The 23,462-nt window shown below is 38.0% G+C and overlaps 2 protein-coding genes across 2 annotated transcripts; both read right to left on the bottom strand.

The window, feature by feature from the left end:
* Positions 1-7,252: 7,252 nt before the first annotated feature.
* On the bottom strand, positions 7,253-9,842 carry LOC110712732. The gene is made up of 5 exons (XM_021891184.1): positions 9,610-9,842; positions 9,391-9,501; positions 9,214-9,298; positions 9,002-9,100; positions 7,253-7,567 (listed from the first exon to the last, which is right to left on the bottom strand). Exons 2-5 carry the CDS (start codon positions 9,489-9,491, stop codon positions 7,442-7,444), a joined length of 411 nt encoding a protein of 136 aa, XP_021746876.1. The 5' UTR covers positions 9,492-9,501; positions 9,610-9,842; the 3' UTR covers positions 7,253-7,441.
* A 46-nt stretch (positions 9,843-9,888) lies between these two features.
* LOC110712725 lies at positions 9,889-10,587 on the bottom strand. Its single transcript, XM_021891179.1, has 2 exons — positions 10,306-10,587; positions 9,889-10,191 (listed from the first exon to the last, which is right to left on the bottom strand). The coding sequence occupies exons 1-2, from the start codon at positions 10,489-10,491 to the stop codon at positions 9,889-9,891; spliced, it is 489 nt and encodes a 162-aa protein (XP_021746871.1). The 5' UTR covers positions 10,492-10,587.
* Positions 10,588-23,462: the final 12,875 nt, after the last annotated feature.

Genomic DNA, 23,462 nt, shown 5'->3' with positions numbered 1-23,462 from the left:
CTCCTCTCCCTTAGAAGGAGCAGGAGGAAAATTAGACATATCAACGGTAAGATGGGAAGGGGCCACCTTGGCCTCTCTCTCAGAACTGTCGGCTTGGCAGCCGCCTCGTTTCAATTCTACATCTGGCGCCTGGTCAGATGTTTCACTAAGGAGCACCCTTTGGGAGGAGCCGTCTGAGTTTGATATCATGGCAGTCTTTTTTGTTCTGGCCATCACGTTCTGCATAGACACAGATACAGTCGGACTTTGTATAAAGGGCAAAGATGGGTCCAGAAAAGGGCAGGCGGCACTCCTAGTCCTAGATTCAGCCGTCCCCGGTGACCGGCTGATCACTAACTTAGGTCGTGTCGTGTGCTTCCGTGGTGCCATTTCAAAAAATAAAAAGAAAATTAAGAGTAAGAGAACTGAGTTACCTGAACGAGTGACGGTTGATGAAGTTCTGGAAATCCGGGTCAGTCGGCTTGTCAGAACAGGCGGTAGGCAGAAAAGGTCCGAAAATGTCAGAGCAAGTTCAGGGGTCCGAATGTTCTCGCAAAATTCTCAAATGTGAAAATGACCGAAGTCAGCACTTCCTTATATAGGCAAAGTGAGAAGGCGAATGGTCGCTTTCAAATTCAAAATATGGGCGGGAAAATCTCTCGGCCGTTTGCAAGGTGACACCTGTAGCAGGCCGTCGCCTGTCACCGTGCGACACCTGTCACAGGCGACACGTGACCAGTCACGTGCCACCTGTGAGGGGCAAATGATTAGGGGATTTTTATCCTCCAATCACCGTCTGACAAGTGGAGCAACCAGGTTCCGCCACGTGTCCTTCACGTAGGCCAATAGGAGCCTGCCACGTGTCAATCACAGATACGTCCTCTGCGGACCAATTGAGACACGCCATGTGTCCACCCATGCCAAATGGGAAAACCGGCCACCAAGGCCCAATCCTGTTTAGAGGCCCGGTCAGCCCTAGGTTTACCCTAAACCTAGAGAGTGGCACGCTTCTCAAGACTATAAATACTCCTCTTAATCCTCATTAAGAAGAGAGAGAAAAAGGGAGAGAACTCTAATAGCACACGGATTATACTTTAAACACTCTCACCTAGAGAGACTAAACCACTTTAATTTCCGTATTAATTACTCCTTAATCAGGTACTAACTTGACCGTTGGAGGCGGAGCTCTCAGGAGTCTCCGTTATTTTGCAGGTACAGGCGGCCGGTTCCAGTCTCGGTGTTGTAACTCTCCCGCAGGACATCAGAAAACCCCGAAACACAAAGGCTCATTGATAACAAGAAGCTAGTCATCAATGGGGTTTTGGACAGCGATGACGAGAACGTCTATCTTAAGGATATGGAAGAACCTCCACTTTCAGTCATATATCCAATAAGCGATTTTTGGGATGAAGAAGATTCACCCATAGACGTCCTCACAAGATTTGGGAGAATGCAACCTCCCATATCTACACAACCTATTCCTACCGTGCAACAAGTTCCCATACCAATTATAGAGGACAATGATGTTGTCAAACAATTTAAGAAGACTAAGGTCGAAATGAATGTATGTAAACTTCTAGCTACATCCTGAGAACATAGGTTGGCGGGAATGAACGCCTTGGACAAGATAGGGATAGATTCCGAAACCACTCTTGAGGGGTTGGCTAACTTTCTTACGAGTGATCTCCCTAGTCCCATTAACTTGATCACCTTTTCTGACAAGGATTTACCTTCGGAAGGTGACAAGCATTACAAGGCTTTAAACCTCACAGTAGTCTGCAAGAGGATGAATGTCCCAAATGACTCTTGTAGATAATGGATCGGCAATCAATGTCTGTCCACTTAGAACTGCGAGAATGTTAGGAATAAGGGATGAAGATTTAACCTCGTCAATATAAGGAATAAGAGCCTACGACAACACTTGTTGCCAAGCTCTTGGAAAAATCACCATGAATGTAACGGCGGGAGTAATAAAACATGCCACTACCTTCCAAGTAGTGGATATTAAATCTCTTATTGTTGAGACGCCCTTGGCTTCATGACCTTAAGGCCGTCCCTTCATCCCTTCACTAGCAAGTAAAGGCTATAGTTGAAGGAATCCCTATTACAATTGATGCTTCACCGATGAGGATTAAAGCTGTCGAAAATCTGATTATTATTAATGTGGAGCACGATGAGAATGATGAAGACTTGTGGGGCTTTAATGAAGAGTTCTCCTTAATCGAGTAAGATGAAAGGACCCCTCTTTGGCATGACCCCCACTCTAATATGACGGTAAATGCTATTCTCAAGAGACAAGGAAACTTTCCCGGAATGACTCTAGGAAAGAAAAAGGAGATAGCAAAACAAATGAAATTACCTGGCCTCCCTAAGTTAGATACTTTCGGACTTGGTTTTGAACCAACTCTGGAAGATCTAAAGCAAGTCCAGGAAAATTCTAAGGCGCGTAGGAACGCTTGCACCTAAAAGAAAGCAATTCCAATGGATCAATATCCTCTTACTCTCAATGGACAGTTCATAAGAGAAGGAGAGGACTATCCATGCTACAAATTTCCCGAACCTTTTGTAGTAAATGGCATAAGGAAACCTGGGTTCGGAATCTTTCTGGATTGTTACTTTTTAGATGAGATCCCAACTCCTATTCACAAGGAGAAAGCACCCCCATGCTTTGACTTCAACGTCATGGGACTCCTCTTTGGGCGTGAGAAGGATGAGCCAAAGTATATATAGGATAACTCCTCTCTCATTGAAACGGTTCTACAAAGCGAGAATTTTGACCCTTCGAAGCTCATCACTCCAGCAGAGGGTTTAGTGCAAGGATGGCGCAAGACGATCAAGGTGACTACTCCGAGTGGAAGAAAAATATCAATAACAACAGGATAAGAACCAATGTTTTAAGAGTTGTCTGAGTCAGAGTCTTTTCCTATAGAGTCTTCCAAGTACTTAGCTATAACACCCCCTATTTCTAATTCTTCTATTTTAACATCTACTCCTAGGATAGTTAGCAATCAAGTCCCCGAGGACATTTTCTTTCTTCGATGTAATGATTTCTGAATTTAATAACATGTCTTCTTCCTCTTACTCCTTGTGTTTTTCCTTAACCTAAGATGACGAGCATTGCTTAACTAACAATGAAAATGACAAAGAAATTATTAAAGCAATGGAAACACTTGAAAAGAAAACACCGGTAATTGAGGATACTGAAATGGTTGATATCTTAAATGATTCAACCATTAAAGAGAAGTTAAAATTGGATAAACGCTTAATAAACAAGAAAGAACCGATTTAATTAATCTACTTAAAGAATTTATCGATGTATTTGCTTGGTTATATGAAGATATGCCAGGCATTAATAGAGAAATAGCTCAACACTATACCACTAATTCTAGGAATGAAACTTGTAAAACAAAAGCAGCGTCGAATGAAACCCGACGTAGCTCTTAAAATAAAAGAAGAAGTTCAAAAGCAAATAACTACAGGTTTTATTAGGGTATCCAAATACCCCGAATGGGTAGCAAATGTGGTCCCAGTTCCAAAGAAGGATGGAAGGGTAAGAATGTGTGTCGACTATCGAGATTTAAATAAGGCAAGTCCAAAGGATGACTTCCCTTTACCACACATCGATATCTTAGTAGATGATACAACAAATCATGCGCTTCTCTCATTTATGGATGGATACGCGGGATATAACCAAATTCTCATGGCAGAAGAAGACATGGAGAAAACGACATTCATAACGCCGTGGGGTACTTACTGTTACACGGTAATGCCATTCGGGTTGAAAAACGTGGGTGCCACTTATAAACGAGCAGCAACTGCCCTACTCCATGATATGATACACAAAGAGGTTGAGGTATATGTGGACGATATGATCGTGAAATCGAAGGATCGACAAGGACATCAATTAGCCTTAAGAAAATTCTTTGAAAGGCTAAGAAAATACAACATGAGGTTGAATCCAACCAAGTGTGATTTTGAGTCACCTCAGGCAAGCTCTTGGGATATGTCATAAGCTCTAGAGGAATAGAGATAGACCAAACCAAGATCAAGGCGATTATGCCAATGCCACTGCCAAAAAACGAGAAACAAATTCGAGGATTTATTGGCCGGTTGCAATATATAAGTAGGTTTATATCAAAGCTAACAACGATATGTGAACCAATATTCAAGAAACTAAAAAAGAATGTGCCAGTAATATAGGACGACGAGTGTCAAAAAGCCTTTGAGAAGATCAAAGCCTATCTCGCAAATCCTCCCTATTAGCACCAGCGCTTCCAGGGATCCCTCTTAGGTTGTACTTAACAGTCACCAAGGAGACAATGGGGGCTATGCTTGCACAAGAAGTAGAAGGAAAAGAAAATGCAATCTACTACCTAAGAAAGAAAAATCTCGAGTATGAAGTACGCTACACACCGCTTGAGAAATTGTGCCTCGCATTATTGTGGGCCACAACCAAGCTAAGACATTACATGCTCATGCATACAGTCTTTGTAGTTTCTTGAATGGATCCAGTTAAGTATTTGTTTGAAAAATCTACACTCAATGGACGCATATCAAGGTGGATAGTCAACTTAGCCCAATTTGATGTAAGATTCATGCCTCAAAAGGATATCAAGGGATCTGTGGTCTAGGACTTCTTAGCGGATTTCCCAATAGAAGATTCGACGCCAGTACATGACAATGAGTTTCCAGATGAAGACTTAATGGTCACAGAAGATGACACTTGGACTTTATACTTCGATGGAGCCTCAAATCAAAAGGGATGTGGCGTTGGAGAACTATTGGTATCACCTAAAGAAGAGCATGTTCCAATCTCTATAAAGTTAGATTTCGACGTTACCAACAACGATGCCGAATATGAAGCATGCGTGGTAGGCCTCGAAACAGATTTGGCATTGGGAGTTAAGAAATTATGAATGTTCGGAGACTCTTCTTTAATCATCAACCAAATTTCCAAAAGATGGAAAGTAAGGAGTGAAAGTCTAGCCCCTTACCAAACTTATTTGGAAACTCTCATCAACTAATTGGAAAAGGTAGAATACACCTATCTACCTAGATAGGAAAACCAATTTGCTGATGCCTTGGCAAGACTAGCCTCAATGGTTAGATTCCTACGGAAATCGAGAAAATGCCCTTAACCATAGAAAAAAGGCATAACCCGACTTACATTCAAGCCATAGAAGATGATGAAGTGGTCCAAGATGAAGAAGAAGAAGAAGAAGAACCATGGTATACGGATATACTCAATTACGTCACCAAAGGAGAATTACCCCTCTTGGAACAGGAGGTCATGAATACAATCTAGTAGCAATTGATTACTTCACAAAGTGGGTTAAAGCACAGTCATCTGCCAAACTCACTACGAAACATGTACACTCTTTATCGAAAGGAATATTATTTGTCGATATGGAGTCCCACATGAGATGATAAGTGACAATGGAACTCACTTTCAAGTAGAATGTGAAGAATTGTTGCAAAAATATGGTATTCAACACCATCACTCTTCCCCTTATAGACCTCAAGCAAATGGAGCAGTTGGGGTGGCTAACAAAAATATAAAGACTGTTATTGAGAAAATGACAGAAAATTACAAGGATTGGTCTGACAAACTCTATTTCGCACTTTGGGGTTATCGCACGTCAATTCGTACATCAACAGGAAATACGCCATTCTTCTTGGTTTATGGTATGGATGTCGTACAACCTGTAGAGCTAGAGATACCGTCTCTACGCATTGCATTAGAAAGTAAACTCGATGAAGTCAAATGGACTAGAGCAAGATATGAAGAGCTAATTCTACTCGATGAAAAGCGGCTAGAAGCTCTACATCATACCCAATGCTATCAAACCCGTATGGCTAGGCACTTTAATAAGAAGGTCAAGACAAGAAACATCAAAGTAGGAGACTTGGTGTTAAAAGCATTAAGGAAAAATGTTTTGGATCCAAGAGGTACATTTAGGCCTAACTGGTCCGGACAATATATCGTTAAAATTATTCTGTCAGGAGGTGCAGCAAAACTAACTGATATGGATGGCATGAATTCTAAAATAAGACGAATCTTGACCAACTTAAAAATTACTACCTTGAGTAAGACACTCAAGAGAGCTACGTTTGGCCTAATTCCTTAAGAAAGGATACGTAGGCAACCCTTTACAGGGTGCGGCCACTTTAATTTTTGCAAACCTCGCATCCCATAAGTAATAAAAACTCGACGCAATAGCAACGCCACGAAAAGCAATCTGTCGTAAGACGACAGACTGCAGCGTAAGGCGACAGATGAAAATTAGCGGCGTCGATTTTCTGCGAATATCTGGGAAAAATTCGGTGTATTACGGAAATTTTTTGACTTCCATACTCGAGAAAATTTCAGGAAAATAATTTAAGTTGTTTTCATTGTTTTAATAAATTAAATTTAAAAGTTGATTTAATTAAAAAAGTTGACATTGTATTAATAAAATAAAGTAAAAAATTACATTATTGATGGAATTTAAATAAAAGCTTAACAAAATAAATTGACTTAAAATTTAAACTAGTCTAATAAATTGGAAGTTAAGCAATGCTTCAATCTTTCTTCTCTTTCTTTGCCCTCTTCCAATTTTTATCTGCATTCTCTTCATCATCCATGACTTTAGCTAGTAGGCATCCTTTAGAGGACCTACATTCTCAATTTTAGAGTAAATGGTTTCTCCTTTAGCTAGGACTCCATGTTTATTTTCTACCCAAACCTTCTTTCCTGAAGTGTCCACTACTACAAAAAAGGCCTTAGAGAAATGTTATAATAGGCTTTATAGATCGCCTTAGGGGTGTTCTTATGCTAAGCGATGTATAAAGTATAGAGAACGGGTCGTGTAGGCGTTTTATATAATAACAAATAGAGAACGGTTATTAGTCACAACCGTTCTCTTTTCCCTTCTTAAATTCGTACACTAAGGAAGGAATACAGAACGGTTTAGGCCACTTAACCGTTCTATATTGCATTACGATAGAGAACGGTTAAGTTAGGTAACAGTTCTCTATTGTTTTTTTTAAAATCCGGCCATATGTATTTAATTATTCGAATTACCCCTCTATGTATTTTATACCGTATTATTCATATATTTTAATAATCTGAATTATTTTTGTATTTCATTTTAGACATGTATTCCTGTTTTATATCTTGTAAATTTATATATCCTGTAAGAAAATCTTCACATTTCCTATGTAAAAAAAATCCAAGATCCTATACGTGAAATATAACTTTATGTATAATAAAATTAACAAAATTATTTCCAGATACGACGAAAGCCATCAAAATATACTTCATATATATAATTTAAAACATCCAACCACAATTAAATTGAATCATTCATACAAAATTTGTTCTATACAAACAAATACGTGAGTTAAATATCAAAAACCTTTCTAATTAATGTTGATTTAAAAAAAAAAAACAGATGCCCCAAAATATCAATACCATATTGATCTACAATTCACATAAATCATCGTCGTCATCATTTGGTTGATGGTATCCGGTAACATATGAAATCCACCTTTCCCTAAGCTCATCAATCATTTGTTGAGAATATGTATGAGGAACTTGCTTAAAATACTACAAAACAATGTAAAATACATACATACTAGTTAATAATATATTAGTTCAAAATAGAGTGTCATTGTGGGGCATGGATAACAAATAAGCCTCAGTCAACAGCATAGGTATACATCTAAAGTTGCCAACAAGGCACAACCAAACAAGCAAGAGTAACATATCCTACAAGCATTTACACAATATCTCATGAAGTATAGCAACAACAAAGATTCGGAATACAAAGAAGTAACAAATTTCAAATAATAATAACAATTTGATCTCTTTATGTGCCATCAATATCATTACAGTTATAATTGAATTCCATTAGCACTACTATTCGTGTTAACTAGCTTAGCATTAAGACACAAGTTCTATTTAATATAACCAAACTCTACTAAAAAAAATAAGCAATTAGCTAATATACCTACTGCCACTAATACAATCAATATCTTTATTGATTTAAAGTGCACATCTACTGCCACTGATACATTAAAGTTACGAAAATGAAGCCAAAAATGGGTGTCCCACTCCCACTTATGAGAAAATCCCTTTGAAAAAAAAAATCCTCTATCTCACCTCATCATATACTGCCACTGATACATTAAAGCTGCTTTTATCAAATGCACACGTTACCTCGTATAGGCCTAAAGTGTACTAGAAAGACGACGGCTTTGAAGAGGTTTTGTACACACTTCCACCGTCAGAAGGCGGTATTGGATTAGTGCTTAATCATGTAACACAACCAATTGCTGCTGCTGCTAAGAAACCATACCCTTTTAGAAAGTCAGAACCTGCTGCTGCTGCTAAAGGGTCAGTACTTGCAGGAGCTGAGTGGTCTGTAAAATCCCCATTCGGCACAGTGGAATTCCGCCCCTCGGCTTTCACACTAACCTCCCACTCCTCAGCATTCGAATTCTCACCCTTCCCTCTCGCTACTGTCAACCTCCTTTTACTCCCAACCCTCCCTTTCACCAATACACGCAATGGAAAAACCCGAACCCCTCTCATCTCCTCCAAGATAAAAAACCCAAACGAAAGGCGAATCGACGAAATTTGGAACCTACAATCAATCACAGCACACTTCACTAACCTCAAACTCCTCCCATCCCCAATCATTTTCACCCCAAAAACCCATAATTTCCCCCCTGAAGCTGAGTACAAAACCAAATAATTAATTCAACCATAAATCATAACCTTCATCCCATGACTTACATCCACAATCACACCCAATTTCTTATCAAAACTAACCCCATTTTGACTACAAACAACCTGAGGTACATTCACAAATTTCCCATCAAAACCCAACAAATAAATCTCAAAACAACCCTAGACCCATCATTGTAGGGCTCAACAGTAATTTTAGAGAGCATAATTGTGCAAAAACTACAAATTTTAGAGAGTATAGTCAGATGTGTGCATCAGCTACTCAAAATACATTAAAACTAAATGTCGTGCCTTGTCGGGGATGATCATTTGCCTAGATTCAATTGTCTCAATCATGTAGCGACAAACGTAATATCCACCATCACTAGAGCCAGTAGCTTGACGAGGACACTAATCCAAACCAAAAAAAAGGGGGAGGGTTAAATCAAACTCCTAGTTATATATAATGTTAGTACATATATTATGTACTAAGCATTGCAAAATTAAATTAAAGATACAAATACCTCTATGCTTATCCATTTAATGTAAGGTTTCTTCTTTATTTTTGTGATATCCTTTTGATGTTCCGCGCTAAAATTGATCATTGCCCTACATAATTATCAAAATATTAGAGTAATAGTATTGAAATACTTTCATAAAAAGAAGTTAACATGTAACAAAATAAGTATTCTAGCACATACTTGTTGATTATTGTTTGAGAAAATTTAGGAGGTTCATCTTTTACTCCCGCGGGATCTAGCCAATACACCAAACCAACCCATGGACAAATAACAGCCAACATCCAATGTCCACTATATTGATTAAAACAATAGAATTCAAATACAATAATGAATGTTTAAAAGGAAGAAATAAAAATGATAAAAAATTAAAAAATATGTGATAGACTCATATGCACTTACTCCTCATAATACGGGGCAAAGAAGAGCTGATTTTTGTTTTTGCCATCATTACATGAAAATAGCCTAGCTAGATAGTCACATTGATCATCGTCTTTTTCCACAGTTGGAGCATACGGGGATAGATAGTTGCAATCACAAAATCCATACAACCCTGAGATACCTTATGTATGAACAATCTCACTCATATACCTTGCATATCAAATATTTTTTTAAAATTTATTAGCTCATTAATAAAAAAGCGTTATAAATTTATCCTAGAAATGGCAAAAGATACAACACTTACATCATTAAAATTGACATGTGTGACAATTTTATCTCTCTTTGGAAGCACCAGTCAAGCATGTCTTCATAATCAAGGGTAACACATTGCTCATTTTGAAACATTCTAGCCAAAACTGTAAAAGATTTGGTTTTATCGCTCGTTTTCATTGCAATAGCCACATCCTTAAATACTCGAACCAAATTAGAAGTCAACTTCAACTTATCAGCATGAGTTATTGTGTACTTTCGAGTGCATGATGATTGTGATGATGGCGAGTGTGGAGATGGTGCAGCGATTTCTGTAGGGACTTGCTTATCAGCCTTGTCATATAATCACAGGAAAAAAATCAGCAAAAAAAAAAAAAAAAAAAAAAAAAAAAAGATGATCGTATTATATAATGTGACAGATAATTATAATTTAAAACTGAATTTTACCTTCTTTATAGGAAAAACCAAGTGAGAAGGCCATATTAAATAATAATTTAAAGTTTGACAAATGAATCTTATCTCCCCTTCAGGACATGGCAGAGGTGCATTTGGGTTGATTTCTTCTTTAACACAAACTCGATAATGACCACTTGGGACAGGCTTGAAATGATGCTTGACAACTTCTCCTTCCATCCCAACATACACTTCTCCAATAGAAACTATATCGACCCCTTTGTCACTCTTAATTGCCAAGGAACAAAGACTATCAACTCCCTAAATATGGGTTATGGTTTTAATAAAACTTGTGTATTGATAAGATGTAGTCATATGTATATTAATATACGGTGCAATTTCATCTTCATTGAAAAAAGTCATATGTCTCTTAATATACGGTGCAATTTCATCTTCATTGAAAAGAATATATGTGTGGGCCATGTGCCACTTTTCAGGAGACAAGTCAAGTTCTCTACGACCTATGGTTCCCTTACCCTCAAGTGTGTCACTGTGTCGAGAAGTAGAAATCCCTACTGTCCTCATATCTCCTAAACTTTCAAGGCAATATTCCATATCTAACTCATAAAGCATTCTCTCAGCGATACAAGCCTCAGGTCGATACGCATTCTTAACATAACCCTTATAAGTTTTCATTTGTCTTTCAAAGGCCCATTGAGCTCTATTGTGCACAGGACCACAAAATCTAATCTCCCTTACCAAAAGAACAGGAAAATGTATCATTACATCAAAAAAAGCCGAGGGAAAGTACATCTCCAATTGACACAAAATAACAGCAATTTCAGTTTCTAAGGAATCCAAATCTTTTGGATTGATGACTTTACTATAGATTGCCTTAAAGAAAAGACATAACCTGATAATGGCATATCGTACATTTTTTGGCAAAATTGAACGAATAGCAATAGGTAAAAGATCTTGCATAAGAACATGGCAGTCATGAGACTTCAAACCCACGAGTTTCAAATTCTCCATTGAAACAAGAGAGGAAATGTTTGAAGAATAACCCTCAGACACTTTAACTCCAGCTAAGGATGCACAAAGCTCAACTTTCTCCTTCTTAGACAGTATATAAGCAGCAGGTGGTAAATAGTCCCGTTTTCCAATTTCAACGACATGGAGCTCATTTCTCATATTCATTTCCTTCAAGTCAAGTCGAGCATTAACACCGTCTTTTGTCTTCCCAGAGATATTCAATAGTGTGCCAATCAAACTATCAAACACATTCTTTTCGATATGCATAATATCTAGAGAATATCGAACAAAGAGAAATCTCCAATAAGGAAGACGCCAAAAATCACAACACTTCCTGTACCCTTTCTTAGGAATGGCACCTTTATTTTTTTTAACTTGCCAAAAGTAAGTTGAATGTCTTTCACCTTTTCAAATACTTCTTGGATAGTAAAGACTTTTGGGCGAATTTCAAAATTTTGTTCCTAAAATCTTTCTTCATTCGACGATACTTATGATCCAAAGGAAGAAATGGACGATGATCATAGTAGACCGTCTTTCTAGATGCCGATAACCATTTACCTTTCCAACCATCTTCACATATAGGACAACCACCTTCCCCTTTTATAGAATAGCCAGAAAGATAACCATATGCTGGATAATCTTGTATCGTGCAAAATAACATTGCTCTTAAATTGAACATTTCATTCCGATTAGCATCAAACACTTCTATACCTTCTTCCCACAACAACTTTAAGTCGTTTATGAGAGGGGCCAAATTGTAGACACCTAAAAATGTCTCCCCAAAACCAAACCCGTTGATGAACACCTTTCACCGCCATTATTGGTCTATTTGAATATTTAATCTTTGGAGTGCTTAAATCCATGTTCTATCCAACATATTTCATGAACCAATCCAATTTCTAGCTCATTTCCCTAAACCATAACCTATTTTCCACTTTTCGTGTCCACATTGCAAAATTGAGAGAAACTGATTTTATGGATATACAATATTGATCTAACTATTATTCTTTTGGATAGGCCTTTAAATAAGCTTTCCAACCATATATCATAAGCCCAATTCCGAGCTATAACGAAAAAGATATGAGCAAAACACTAAACTCGGCCTAAAACCGACACCCTTCCACTAAAACGACCATATCATAAAATATACATATAATTTTGACTTGATTCTAATTGGGTTGGAAAGTAGACTTGATAATATTTCCAATGATATATTATATGATTTTTTCCGAGTTACGAATCAAAAGTTATGATTATTTTAAAAACGGGTAAAAAACTGAAATTACCGCGCAGCAGCAAATGTGCCGCGACGCGGCAAAAGATGACGTGTCACGGGACTTATCCCCGTGACACGGTGCCCATTTTTGTAATTTTGCTCAATTTTCCCCCGTGTCACGGTGCCCATTCCGTGACACGGGAATATTCCGTGTAATTTCCGCGTACTTTTTACACCGTGACACGACATACTGCACTGTGTCATGGTGGACAATGCCGTGTCACGGCATTTCTTCCCGTGTCACGGTGCACATCCCGTGCCACGGGATTGCTCCGTGTTTCTCCGCGTAATCCCTAAACACGTTTTCACTTCCCGTAACCTAAATATTTCCCGTGTCACGCAAATTTGTACCGTGTCACGGGAAAGTTTCCCGTCTGACGGTGGGATTTCCCGTGTCACGGTACACTTTGCCGTGTCGCGGGATACTTTTTTAGGGTTTTTATCATTTTAGGGTTCCGTGTGCTCCCTCAGCACATTTTCCCTATAAATAGGACCTCCCCTTTCTGTAGTTCAGGGCACCAATAATCATTCTCTCTCACTTACACCAAAAATCATTCTCTTCTCCCTCTTTAACCTAATTTCTAGCCTCATTATTCTTCCATAATAATTCCCCTAAGCACTCCAAGGAGTCTATACTTAACCCGAGGTTCCGTCCTTAAACCAAGGCGTGAAAGGTACAAATAACTGAGGGTTTTGACCAAATTAACTCTACTTTTTATTTAATTTAATTTAATAATTTTAATTTGATTTAAATTTTTATTGAAGTTACTAACAGTTTATTCATGATGTAGCAAATTAAAGGAACGCGCGGAATGTGAGTAATTAATTAATTTAATTACTCTTATTTTATTTTAATATTGCTAGCATCATGATTAGGTTATTTTATATTTTATTTGACTTACAATATTATTGTTAAATTGCTTCCAATATTAATGGTAATTCTATTATTTTTATGATCACCATATTGCATGTTAAAGGGAATATGTAATTGAAAATCACGCCTAATAAGATAATTTGGACGACCGGTTTAGATTCCTTTTTAATCTTGTTATTAATTCTAAGTGATCACTAATATTTTAGAATTTATGTTGCATTAATATTCAATCAATTTAGCTTAATAATAGTTTGGAACGAATTGAATATTTTGTTTGTATGCCTTTGAGATTGCAGGAATCACTTTTCACTATAAGAATCGAGTAGAGGCCAATACGGGCGAATGTGACTCCATGACTCACTTCGTACCATCATCCCCGATCCTCCTTTCGTGGTTCCGAACCATATGGAGTTAGTAATCTCATGGATTATGAATGGGGTATAACCTTCACGGGTCAATCGTTGTTGCCTTCGTTGTCCCTTTATCGTGGTTGCCTTTTATGATCCGTGAACGGTTTACAAGTTCCTTAAAAACTTGTTGGCGGCTCCCTACTTTCCTTGTCCCTAATCGTATTATGTCAATTCCCACTTCCTATGAGTGCCAAGCATATTCACAACATGCTTTTAATGTAGGCGCACTCCGAGCAACGCCTGCAATTTGGCGACTCCACTGGGGAGGATTCTTGGTTATTTATCGATTTGAGTGATCGATATTTAATTAAGATGAGTGCATGAGACTTAAGATTCTTGAAAAATATTCCTGTGATTAATTTGGCATTTTTGCATATGCATAGACGTTTTAACGTCGCATTTAGGTCTGTCCCGTAGGAAAAATTGAATAACTTGATTGCGTACGAAGGAAAACAGGGCACCAGTCAACTTCCTTTGATTTTTCTGAAAAAACGTATGCGTTCTACATACGTCTTAGCCCTGGGGGATTTAAGCTCTATCAACCCAAAAACGCTCATGGCAATAAGGGTTCATCCGAGTTATTAAATCCACCCAAACCATGGAGTCGAGTTCGATTTCATCACGAACTCGCGGAGCCGCCCGTTGGCATACACCCTCAAGGGAGGCTGCCTTGCTAACGCGTCCAAACTCTTAACCATGGTACCCTTTGACACCCAAATAAACTTGACCATAGTCGAACATAGAACTTGACCTTAGGTTGCGAACTATTCTTTGCATCATTGTGCCTACGTGTTTTATGTTTGGTCGTTTTGATCCTAACCTTAACGATATTTCTTTGTCTATGGTGGATTATTTTATGACTAACGATTGCCAATGGACCGTACTCACTTAGTAATTAGTAAAAAAAAAAAAAAAAAAAAGGAAGGGTTGCCGCGACACGAAACTGTCCACCGTGTCACGACACAGTCCACCGTGGCACGGGAATGTTTATCGTGGCACGGGAAAGTTCACCGTATCACGGCAATTTCCACCGTGACACGGTGGATTTTCCACAAAAAAAAAACCGCGTGAGTCAAGTCTTCCGTGTTAATTTGGTCTTCGCGTCAGTCATTTTGGTTATTGTTCACATGTATAGCCATACGATCATACCACGAGTCTTATAACATCACTTAGTCACTCACGAGTCAAGTATAGTCCACACACTTTCGTTATGTTCCGACTCGAGTCGTGCACCAGGTCATTTATGATCGTATATTAAGTTCATGCACCCTTTTTTCGTCATAATAAAAAAATGAGTGGAGTTTTCTCACCTGTTTTCAAATGTCTATTTTTTTCCTTCCTATCTTGAGCAATGAGTCAAACAATTAAGTGAATTATTTTATTTCACAGTACTTGGTCAAGGAACAGGAATAGATTAATACAGTTCGAGTCATTACCGCAACAATCTCTCAGATGTAATAGGCGTTCAAAGAGAACTTTGCCATCTCCATTACTCATCACCTTACAATGGCCACTAAAGAAGATATTGAGAACATCAACAAATCCATCGAGACACTGTCTTCCATGATGCAAACCCTTACCACTAGGGTCACTACCATGGAACAAAACAAGGTCTCTGTTTCCACCCTTGACAAACTGAAGGAACAAATGAGTAAGATTTCTAAGGATTTCACTTATGTGGAACGGCTCCCACTCCTTTGGATGTGAAAGACAGACTCCCTGAAAAGTTCTCCACTGCTGATATTTCAAAGTTCAAGCCTACTGACAATCCAATATTCCATTTGAAGGCGTTCTCTGCAACCATGGCTCTTAAGGGATTGGACGTAACACTCTTGCCTACGGTGTTCCCTCTCTCCTTAGAACGTGCTTGCCAACAATGGTTCTATTCCCTAGATGCCAAGCGTACTGCGACTTGGCAAGATGTCACCGAAAGTTTCATGAATCGTTACAAGTGTAACATTCAAACTAAAACTTCTGAACGTGAACTCTCCATTCTCAAACAGAAAGAGAATGAAGGCTTCACCGCTTATCTGAACAGGTGGAGGGAAACGGCTTCACTCTTGGTAGATCCTCCCAAAGAAAGAGAGATGGTTCGCCTCTTTATTCAAAATCTGACTCACAAGTATAGGGAACATCTCAAATTTCTTCCATTGAACACTTTCGAAGCTGTATACGACATCGGCATCAATATCGAGGATGAGCTAATAAAGACTGCTGGTAGTAACAATAATAACACTTGGAAAAACAAGAAGAACGACCATCCTTCTTCTTCGTCTTCTAAGCACGAAAATACTACCAACAATATAAGCCAAGTTGATATCAATGAAGTGTTAGCTCTTTATGCTCCATTGCCCAAGAAGAAAAGAACTTTCACTCATTTAGGAATGACTTATGATGCGGCCTTTGATCGCCTTTACGGTCAAGGCTTGATCACACCTATTGGACCATTTCCAGAGCCAAAACCTGAAGAAAGGAGCGCCAAATGGAATCCCAATGCCTATTGCAAGTACCATCAAGGAAGGGGCCACACTACGGAGCAATGTTGGAATTTGAAGGACGTCATTCAAGACTTGATGGATGCAAACAAACTTCCTGTCCCTCCAGGCGGCAAGAAGTAATGAATACAAGGCACACAGATCCTTCGTGCAAGATTTCATGATTTCTTTCTTTATCATTCTTCTCCATTCCCCCATTCATGTCTAGCATAGGTTTTCCACTTTATATGTTTCATGTGTTTCGTTCACCTTTTCCATTAATAAAATGAGCAATTTTCCTTTACAACTCGTTCATAGAATTTTTCATTCATTCATTCATTCTCAAAAAAAAAAAAAAAAAAAATCAATTACCGAACTAAACACAAGGTACACTAATGACTTGAGGCACCTTTGCAACCTTGTCATTTCCTGTTAACCATTCAACCACATTCCATTTCTTCATCAACCACTTTGAGCCTCGTCTAATGTTTGACCTTCATTTCTTCAGCCCACATTCACTTAACCCTGGGATTGGAAGATGTGTAATTGTATAACATTCAAAAAGCAAGTAAAAAAAAAAAGCAGGAAAGCAACAATAAAACAATGTCTAAAGGCAAATGTTCCAATGTCTTTGATATGAACATGTCTCAAATTGAGTCTCTCATCGAGTGCTTGGTACCGTGCCTGAGAAACATGAATGATAAGTAAGTGATGGACCGCATGATCTGAGATTGCCTACATTGATTCAAAAGAATGAAAAAAAAGAGAAGGAAAAAATATATATTGAAAATAAACTTGCAAAATTCAAAATTTTCAAAATTACACATCTTGGGGATTCTCTCGGAACTTGAGCCTTTTACCCCTTTCTCCCTTAAACCATCAACTTAACCATATTACAACCCTTGAAAGACCTCTTTGAGGTATACATACACTTGTGCAAAGTTGGGTTAGAGCTACGTTCGACCTGATTCCTAACGAATACATAGGCAACCTCACATTGAGGTGCGGCCACATTCATATTCATATCTATGCATGATCGAGTCAAAGAATATCCAATGCTTATATCTATATCCCTACCCATTTTGAGCTAGACTCGGGGGCTTGAACCCAAATCACATTAGCTTACCCAGCCTGAAGAGTCATCATCTTTAACTCTTCTCACATCTTTTTCCATCGCCATAACCCTTGCAGCCAGCCTCAGTATCATATTCACACACTTCACTCACACATCCATATCCATATCAATCATCATTCCCTTTAAGAGCCCTTTATCATGAAATCTTGTTTCAACACTGTGCATGTTTCATCATATTTAAAGACAACATTCATTAGAAGAAACATTGTATACTTGCTTAGCTTCCTGACCTGAGCAATGTTCATTGTTTCGCATAATGTGCTGAGAAACATTTATATATCAATGATTTTTAATCATACAAAGCATATCGTGCCTAGCTCCTTGACCTAAGCAACGTTCATTATGCAATAATCACTATACGTGCTTAGCTTCCAGACCTAAGTGACGTTCAAAATCGCTTCTTTACACCATATATGATGCTTAGCTCCATGACTTAAGTTTATTCATCTATCGTGTCACATGATGTAATTATCCTTAGCCTCCTGGCCTAAGAACATGCATCATGCATACATTACTTTCAAGAAAAGCAATCCAATCCATGCGATTCATTTTGTCTTGCTCAACGAGGAAGTTCAAAACTTCTTTCCTTTTTTCGCGTCTTTTCTTTTGGGGAAGTTAAAAAAAAAACTTTTTCCAAATTTTCTCATCGAGGGAAGTTCGAAAATAAAATTTCAAATTTCACATCTTTCTTTTTCGGGAGAAAGTCGGTACCCTCCACTCATGACAAAATTTGACGGAAAATTTTTGCTTTTGCATCTTCGTTTGCTTGTGTCTGCACACACACATATACACACACACACTCACAACTCATACACGTGTCATGTCACATCAAGTTAAACTTGGTCAAGTTAGTGGTCAAGTCAATCACAGTATATACGAGTCCATTGGCAAATATATTTTTGCAGGTTTTATCTACAGCCCACGTCCGGGGACAAACGGACCATTTACAGCCCACGTCCGGGGACAAGCGGACCATCTACAACCCACGTTCGGGGACAAGCGGACCATCTACAGCCCACGTCCGGGGACTAGCGGGCCACCATCATTTCATGACGCAAGGTTCTCGATACACAGAGACTTGCAATCTCATCATCTTTCGACTTTCCTCAAGCATGGAAAGTATTATCCGGTGGATTTTTCTTCAAGTATAGAAAACCGCCAAATCGGCTTTCCTCAAGCATGGAAGGCATTATCGGTGGAATTCTTCAAGCATAGAATGACACCATATTCATCAGTCGGCTTTCCTCAGGCTTGGAAAGCGTAATCGGTGGATTTTTCTTCAAGTATAGAAAACCGCCAAGTCGGCTTTCCTCAAGCTTGGAAAGCGTTATCGGTGGATTTTTCTTCAAGTATAGAAAACCGCCAAGTCGGCTTTCCTCAAGCATGGAAAGCATCATCGGTGGATTTCTTCAAACATAGAATGACACCAAATTCATACGTCGACTTTCCTCAAGCATGGAAAGTATTATCCGGTAGGTTTCTTCAGGCTTAGAAAACTACCAAACTCCTCAGTCGGCTTTCCTCAGGCATGGAAAGCATTTCAACAGACGTCATCCAGTAGATTCCTTCAAGCATAGGAAGCTACCAAGCTCATTTGCCACCAATACACTGGTGTTAGATAAGCATTTTATCCCTTTACTCTTTTATCTGTAGAACTAACATTTTTCTGCAGGTATCGGCGTATACAGAATGATTTAGGATCGCAGAATGTCTTAAATCATTCTCCGTCCCTATCAGCTACTTTGACTATCGTTTTCAAAACTGACGTTTCTACAAACTCAGTCAAAGTGGGGGCTTCTATAGACACCGAAAAATGTCTCCCCAAAACCAAACCCCTTGATGAACACCTTTCACCGCCATTATTGGTCGAGTTGAGTATTTAATATTTGGAGTGCTTAAATTCATGTTCTATCCAACATATTACATAAACCAATCCAATTTCTAGCTTATTTCCCTAAACCATAACCTATTTTCCACTTTTCGTGTCCACATCGCAAAACTGAGAGAAACTGATTTTATGGCTATACAATTTTGATCCAATTATTATTTTGTTGGATAGGACTTTAAATAATCTTTCCAACCATATATCATAAGCCCAATTCCAAGCTATAACGAAAAAGATATGAGCAAAACACTAAACTCGGCCTAAAACCGACACCCTTCCACTAAAACGAACATATCCTAAAATCCACATATCATTTTGACTTGATTCTAATTTGGATGGAAATTAGACTTGATAATATTTCCAATGATATATTTTATGACTTATTCCAAGTTACGGATCAAAAGTTATGATTATTTTAAAAACGGGTAAAAAACTGAAATTACCGCGCAGCAGCAAAAATGCCGCGACGCGGCAAAAGCTTGCGTGTCACGGGACTTATTACCGTGACACAGTGCCCATTTTTGTATTTTTTCTCAATTTTCCCCCGTGTCACGGGATTTTCCACCGTGTCACGGTGCAATTTCCCGTGTCACGGTGCCCATTCCGTGACACGGGAATATTCCGTGTAATTTCCGCGTACTTTTTACACCGTGACACGGCATACTGCACTGTTTCATGGTGGACAATGCCGTGTCATGACATTTCTTCCCGTGTCACGGTGCACATCCCGTGCCATGGGATTGCTCCGTGTTTTCTACGCGTAATCCCTAAACGCGTTTTCACTTCCCGTAACCTAAATATTTCCCGTGTCACGCAAATTTGTACCGTGTCACGGGAAATTTTCCCGTCTGACGGTGGGATTTCCCGTGTCACGGTACACTTTGTCGTGTCGCGGGATACTTTTTTAGGGTTTTTATCATTTTAGGGTTCCGTGTGCTCTCTCAGCACATTTTCCCTATAAATAGGACCCCCCTTTCTGCAGTTCGGGGCACCAATAATCATTCTCTCTCACCTTACACCAAAAATCATTCTCTTCTCCCTCTTTAACCTAATTTCTAGCCTCATTATTCTTCCATAATAATTCCCCTAAGCGCTCCAAGGAGTCTATACTTAACCCGAGGTTCCGTCCTTAAACCAAGGCGTGAAAGGTACAAATAACTGAGGGTTTGGACCAAATTAACTCTACTTTTTATTTAATTTAATTTAATAATTTAATTTGATTTATATTTTTATTGAAGTTACTAACAGTTTATTCATGATGTAGCAAATTAAAGGAACGCGCGGAATGTGAGTAATTAATTAATTTAATTACTCTTATTTTATTTTAATATTGCTAGCATCATGATTAGGTTATTTTATATTTTATTTGACTTACAATATTATTTTTAAATTGCTTCAAATATTAATGGTAATTCTATTATTTTTATGATCACCATATTGCATGTTAAAGGGAATATGTAATTGAAAATCACGCCTAATAAGATAATTTGGACGACCGGTTTAGGTTCCTTTTTAATCTTGTTATTAATTCTAAGTGATCACTAATATTTTAGAATTTATGTTGCATTAATATTCAATCAATTTAGCTTAATAATAGTTTGGAACGAATTGAATATTTTGTTTGTATGCCTTTGAGATTGCAGGAATCACTTTTCACTATAAGAATCGAGTAGAGGCCAATACGGGTGAATGTGACTCCATGACTCACTTCGTACCATCATCCCCGATCCTCCTTTCGTGGTTCCGAATCATATGGAGTTAGTAATCTCATGGATTATGAATGGGGTATAACCTTCACGGGTCAATCGTTGTTGCCTTCGTTGTCCCTTTATCGTGGTTGCCTTTTATGATCCGTGAACGGTTTACAAGTTCCTTAAAAACTTGTTGGCGGCTCCCTACTTTCCTTGTCCCTAATCGTATTATGTCAATTCCCACTTCCTATGAGTGCCAAGCATATTCACAACATGCTTTTAACGTAGGCGCACTCCGAGCGACGCCTACACAAATACACATCGATGTCATTTCCTGGTTGTTTAGGTCCAGAAATAAGCATTGACAACATAATGTACTTTTCTTTTCATGCATAACGAAGGAGGTAAGTTATAAGCCACTAGCATGACCGGCCATGTACTATGGATGCTACTAAGGGAACTATATGGATTCATACCATCAGTAGACAACCCAAGGCGTAGGTTTCGTTCTTCACTACAAATTCAGGGAATTTTCCATCAATAAATCTCCATTGCGGTGAGTCAGCCGGGTGTCTAAGTAACCCATCCTTTTTCCGACCAAATTTATGTCATGTCAACTTCTCTGCATCTACCGGGTTTGAATACATCCGTTTAAACCTAGGAATAATTGGAAAATACCACAAAACCTTAGCTGGCACTCCTTCCTTTTTCTTGTACCTTGAGAGATTACACTCTGGGCAAATCGTTGCTGATTCATTTTCATTTTGATAAAGTATGCAATCGTTAGGACACGCATGAATTTTTTCATAACGCAAACCCATTGTACATAATGTTTTTCTTGCCCTGTATGTATTCTTTGGCAAAACATTATCAGATGGAATGACATCTATCAAGAACTCAAGTAATGCTGTAAAATTATTATTTGTCCAACTATGACCCATCTTCAAATTGTATAGCTTAAGTGAAGCTGATAGCTTTGGGTACTTACACCCTTCATATAAAGGCTTCTCAGAATCACTCAACATTTCTTCCATCGCATTGGGATAATCATCTACTCTGTGTACGAATCGACTCGTCATGTCCTCTAATTCGTTACCCTCATCGGTATTATGGCCTTGAGCATCCTAGCTTGAAATTTCTTCCCTTTTCTCACCATGACGATGCCAACAAGTATATGTTCTATCAAATTGCCTTTTACTCAAATGATTAAGTATCACATCAGCTTTGTGATACATAAGATTATGGCAAATGTAACAAGAACATGGCAATTTATCACGCCCTTCACTATTATGTTCCAAAGCGAATTTAATAAATTGCATAACTCCAACTTCATATTCTGGATCCCCTATTTTTTTTGTGGTTATCCAAGTTCGGTCCATTTCTACAAACTAGAAAGTTAAAAATAAAAATAAACTCACACAAGTCACAAAGATAACTGTTATATAATTATGGATATAATTTTAACATACACTACAATAGTTAATGCCTACAACAATGTAAATAAAAACAACCTAATAAACTCACTTTTACATGTAAATAACAATTTATTTAAGCTCTACAATTACTAAAGTATAAGATGTTGGTTGATTTAATGATGAGCATATGCTATTTGTCTTGTCAATGAAAACATAATCACTAGATTAATAGCTGTTATTTTGGACTTTTCATGAAATCTTGACACCTTGGTCTTTCATTAGATCTCTAACTTATTATTTGTCTTGTATGATGATGGAGCCTTTTCTTATTTGGGTCTAAATTGAATATGTTCAACTTACATTCTACTGACAGTACCTCTGTTCAGGAATGTATTCTGCAATGCATCCAGTAACACAACAAAGTGGAATTGTGGAAATAAATGTAAAATTTGTCTACAACTGAAATATTGAGTAATTGTGTATTGTCGGTGTCTTGAGCTGAAAACTGTCATATTGAAGCTTTAGGCCCAAGAACAGTAGATATTAGCTGCATTTGTCGTTTATTTATATACTCTACATAAAACAAGCCTAGTAAATTAGATTATTAGTACATGGGAAGATGAGTATGTAAATTTTATAATTTTTAAGGAAGGTTGAGGGTACGCGTATTTGAAATTAATAGAGCACAATTCAATAATCTAGTGGTAAACAATTTCCCCTACCCCTCTTTCTTTATCTGATTATGGTTCTAAATTGAACTTAGGTAAGATTAATTTGGCTAAAATTATTTTAATTACTATTGAAATAGATGTAATTCGACAAAATTAAGGGTAATTTGATTGAACTTACGGCAATTCAACTGAAATATTTGCATACAAACAATCGATTGAATTTAACCCTAAAACTAGAACTTTGAAGTTTTTTTTTCAATCACCTAAAATTCAAATTGCAAATTAATTTAATAGATGAAAACTATGAATTTAATTACGTTTCCTTCATATTCGAATGATGCATGCATT

This window comes from Chenopodium quinoa, unplaced genomic scaffold (genome assembly GCF_001683475.1).
Source record: "Chenopodium quinoa cultivar QQ74 unplaced genomic scaffold, ASM168347v1, whole genome shotgun sequence".
Lineage (NCBI taxonomy): Eukaryota > Viridiplantae > Streptophyta > Magnoliopsida > Caryophyllales > Amaranthaceae > Chenopodium > Chenopodium quinoa.
The sequence above is the reverse complement of the archived record's forward strand: the minus strand, read 5'-3'. Positions and strand labels throughout refer to the sequence as shown.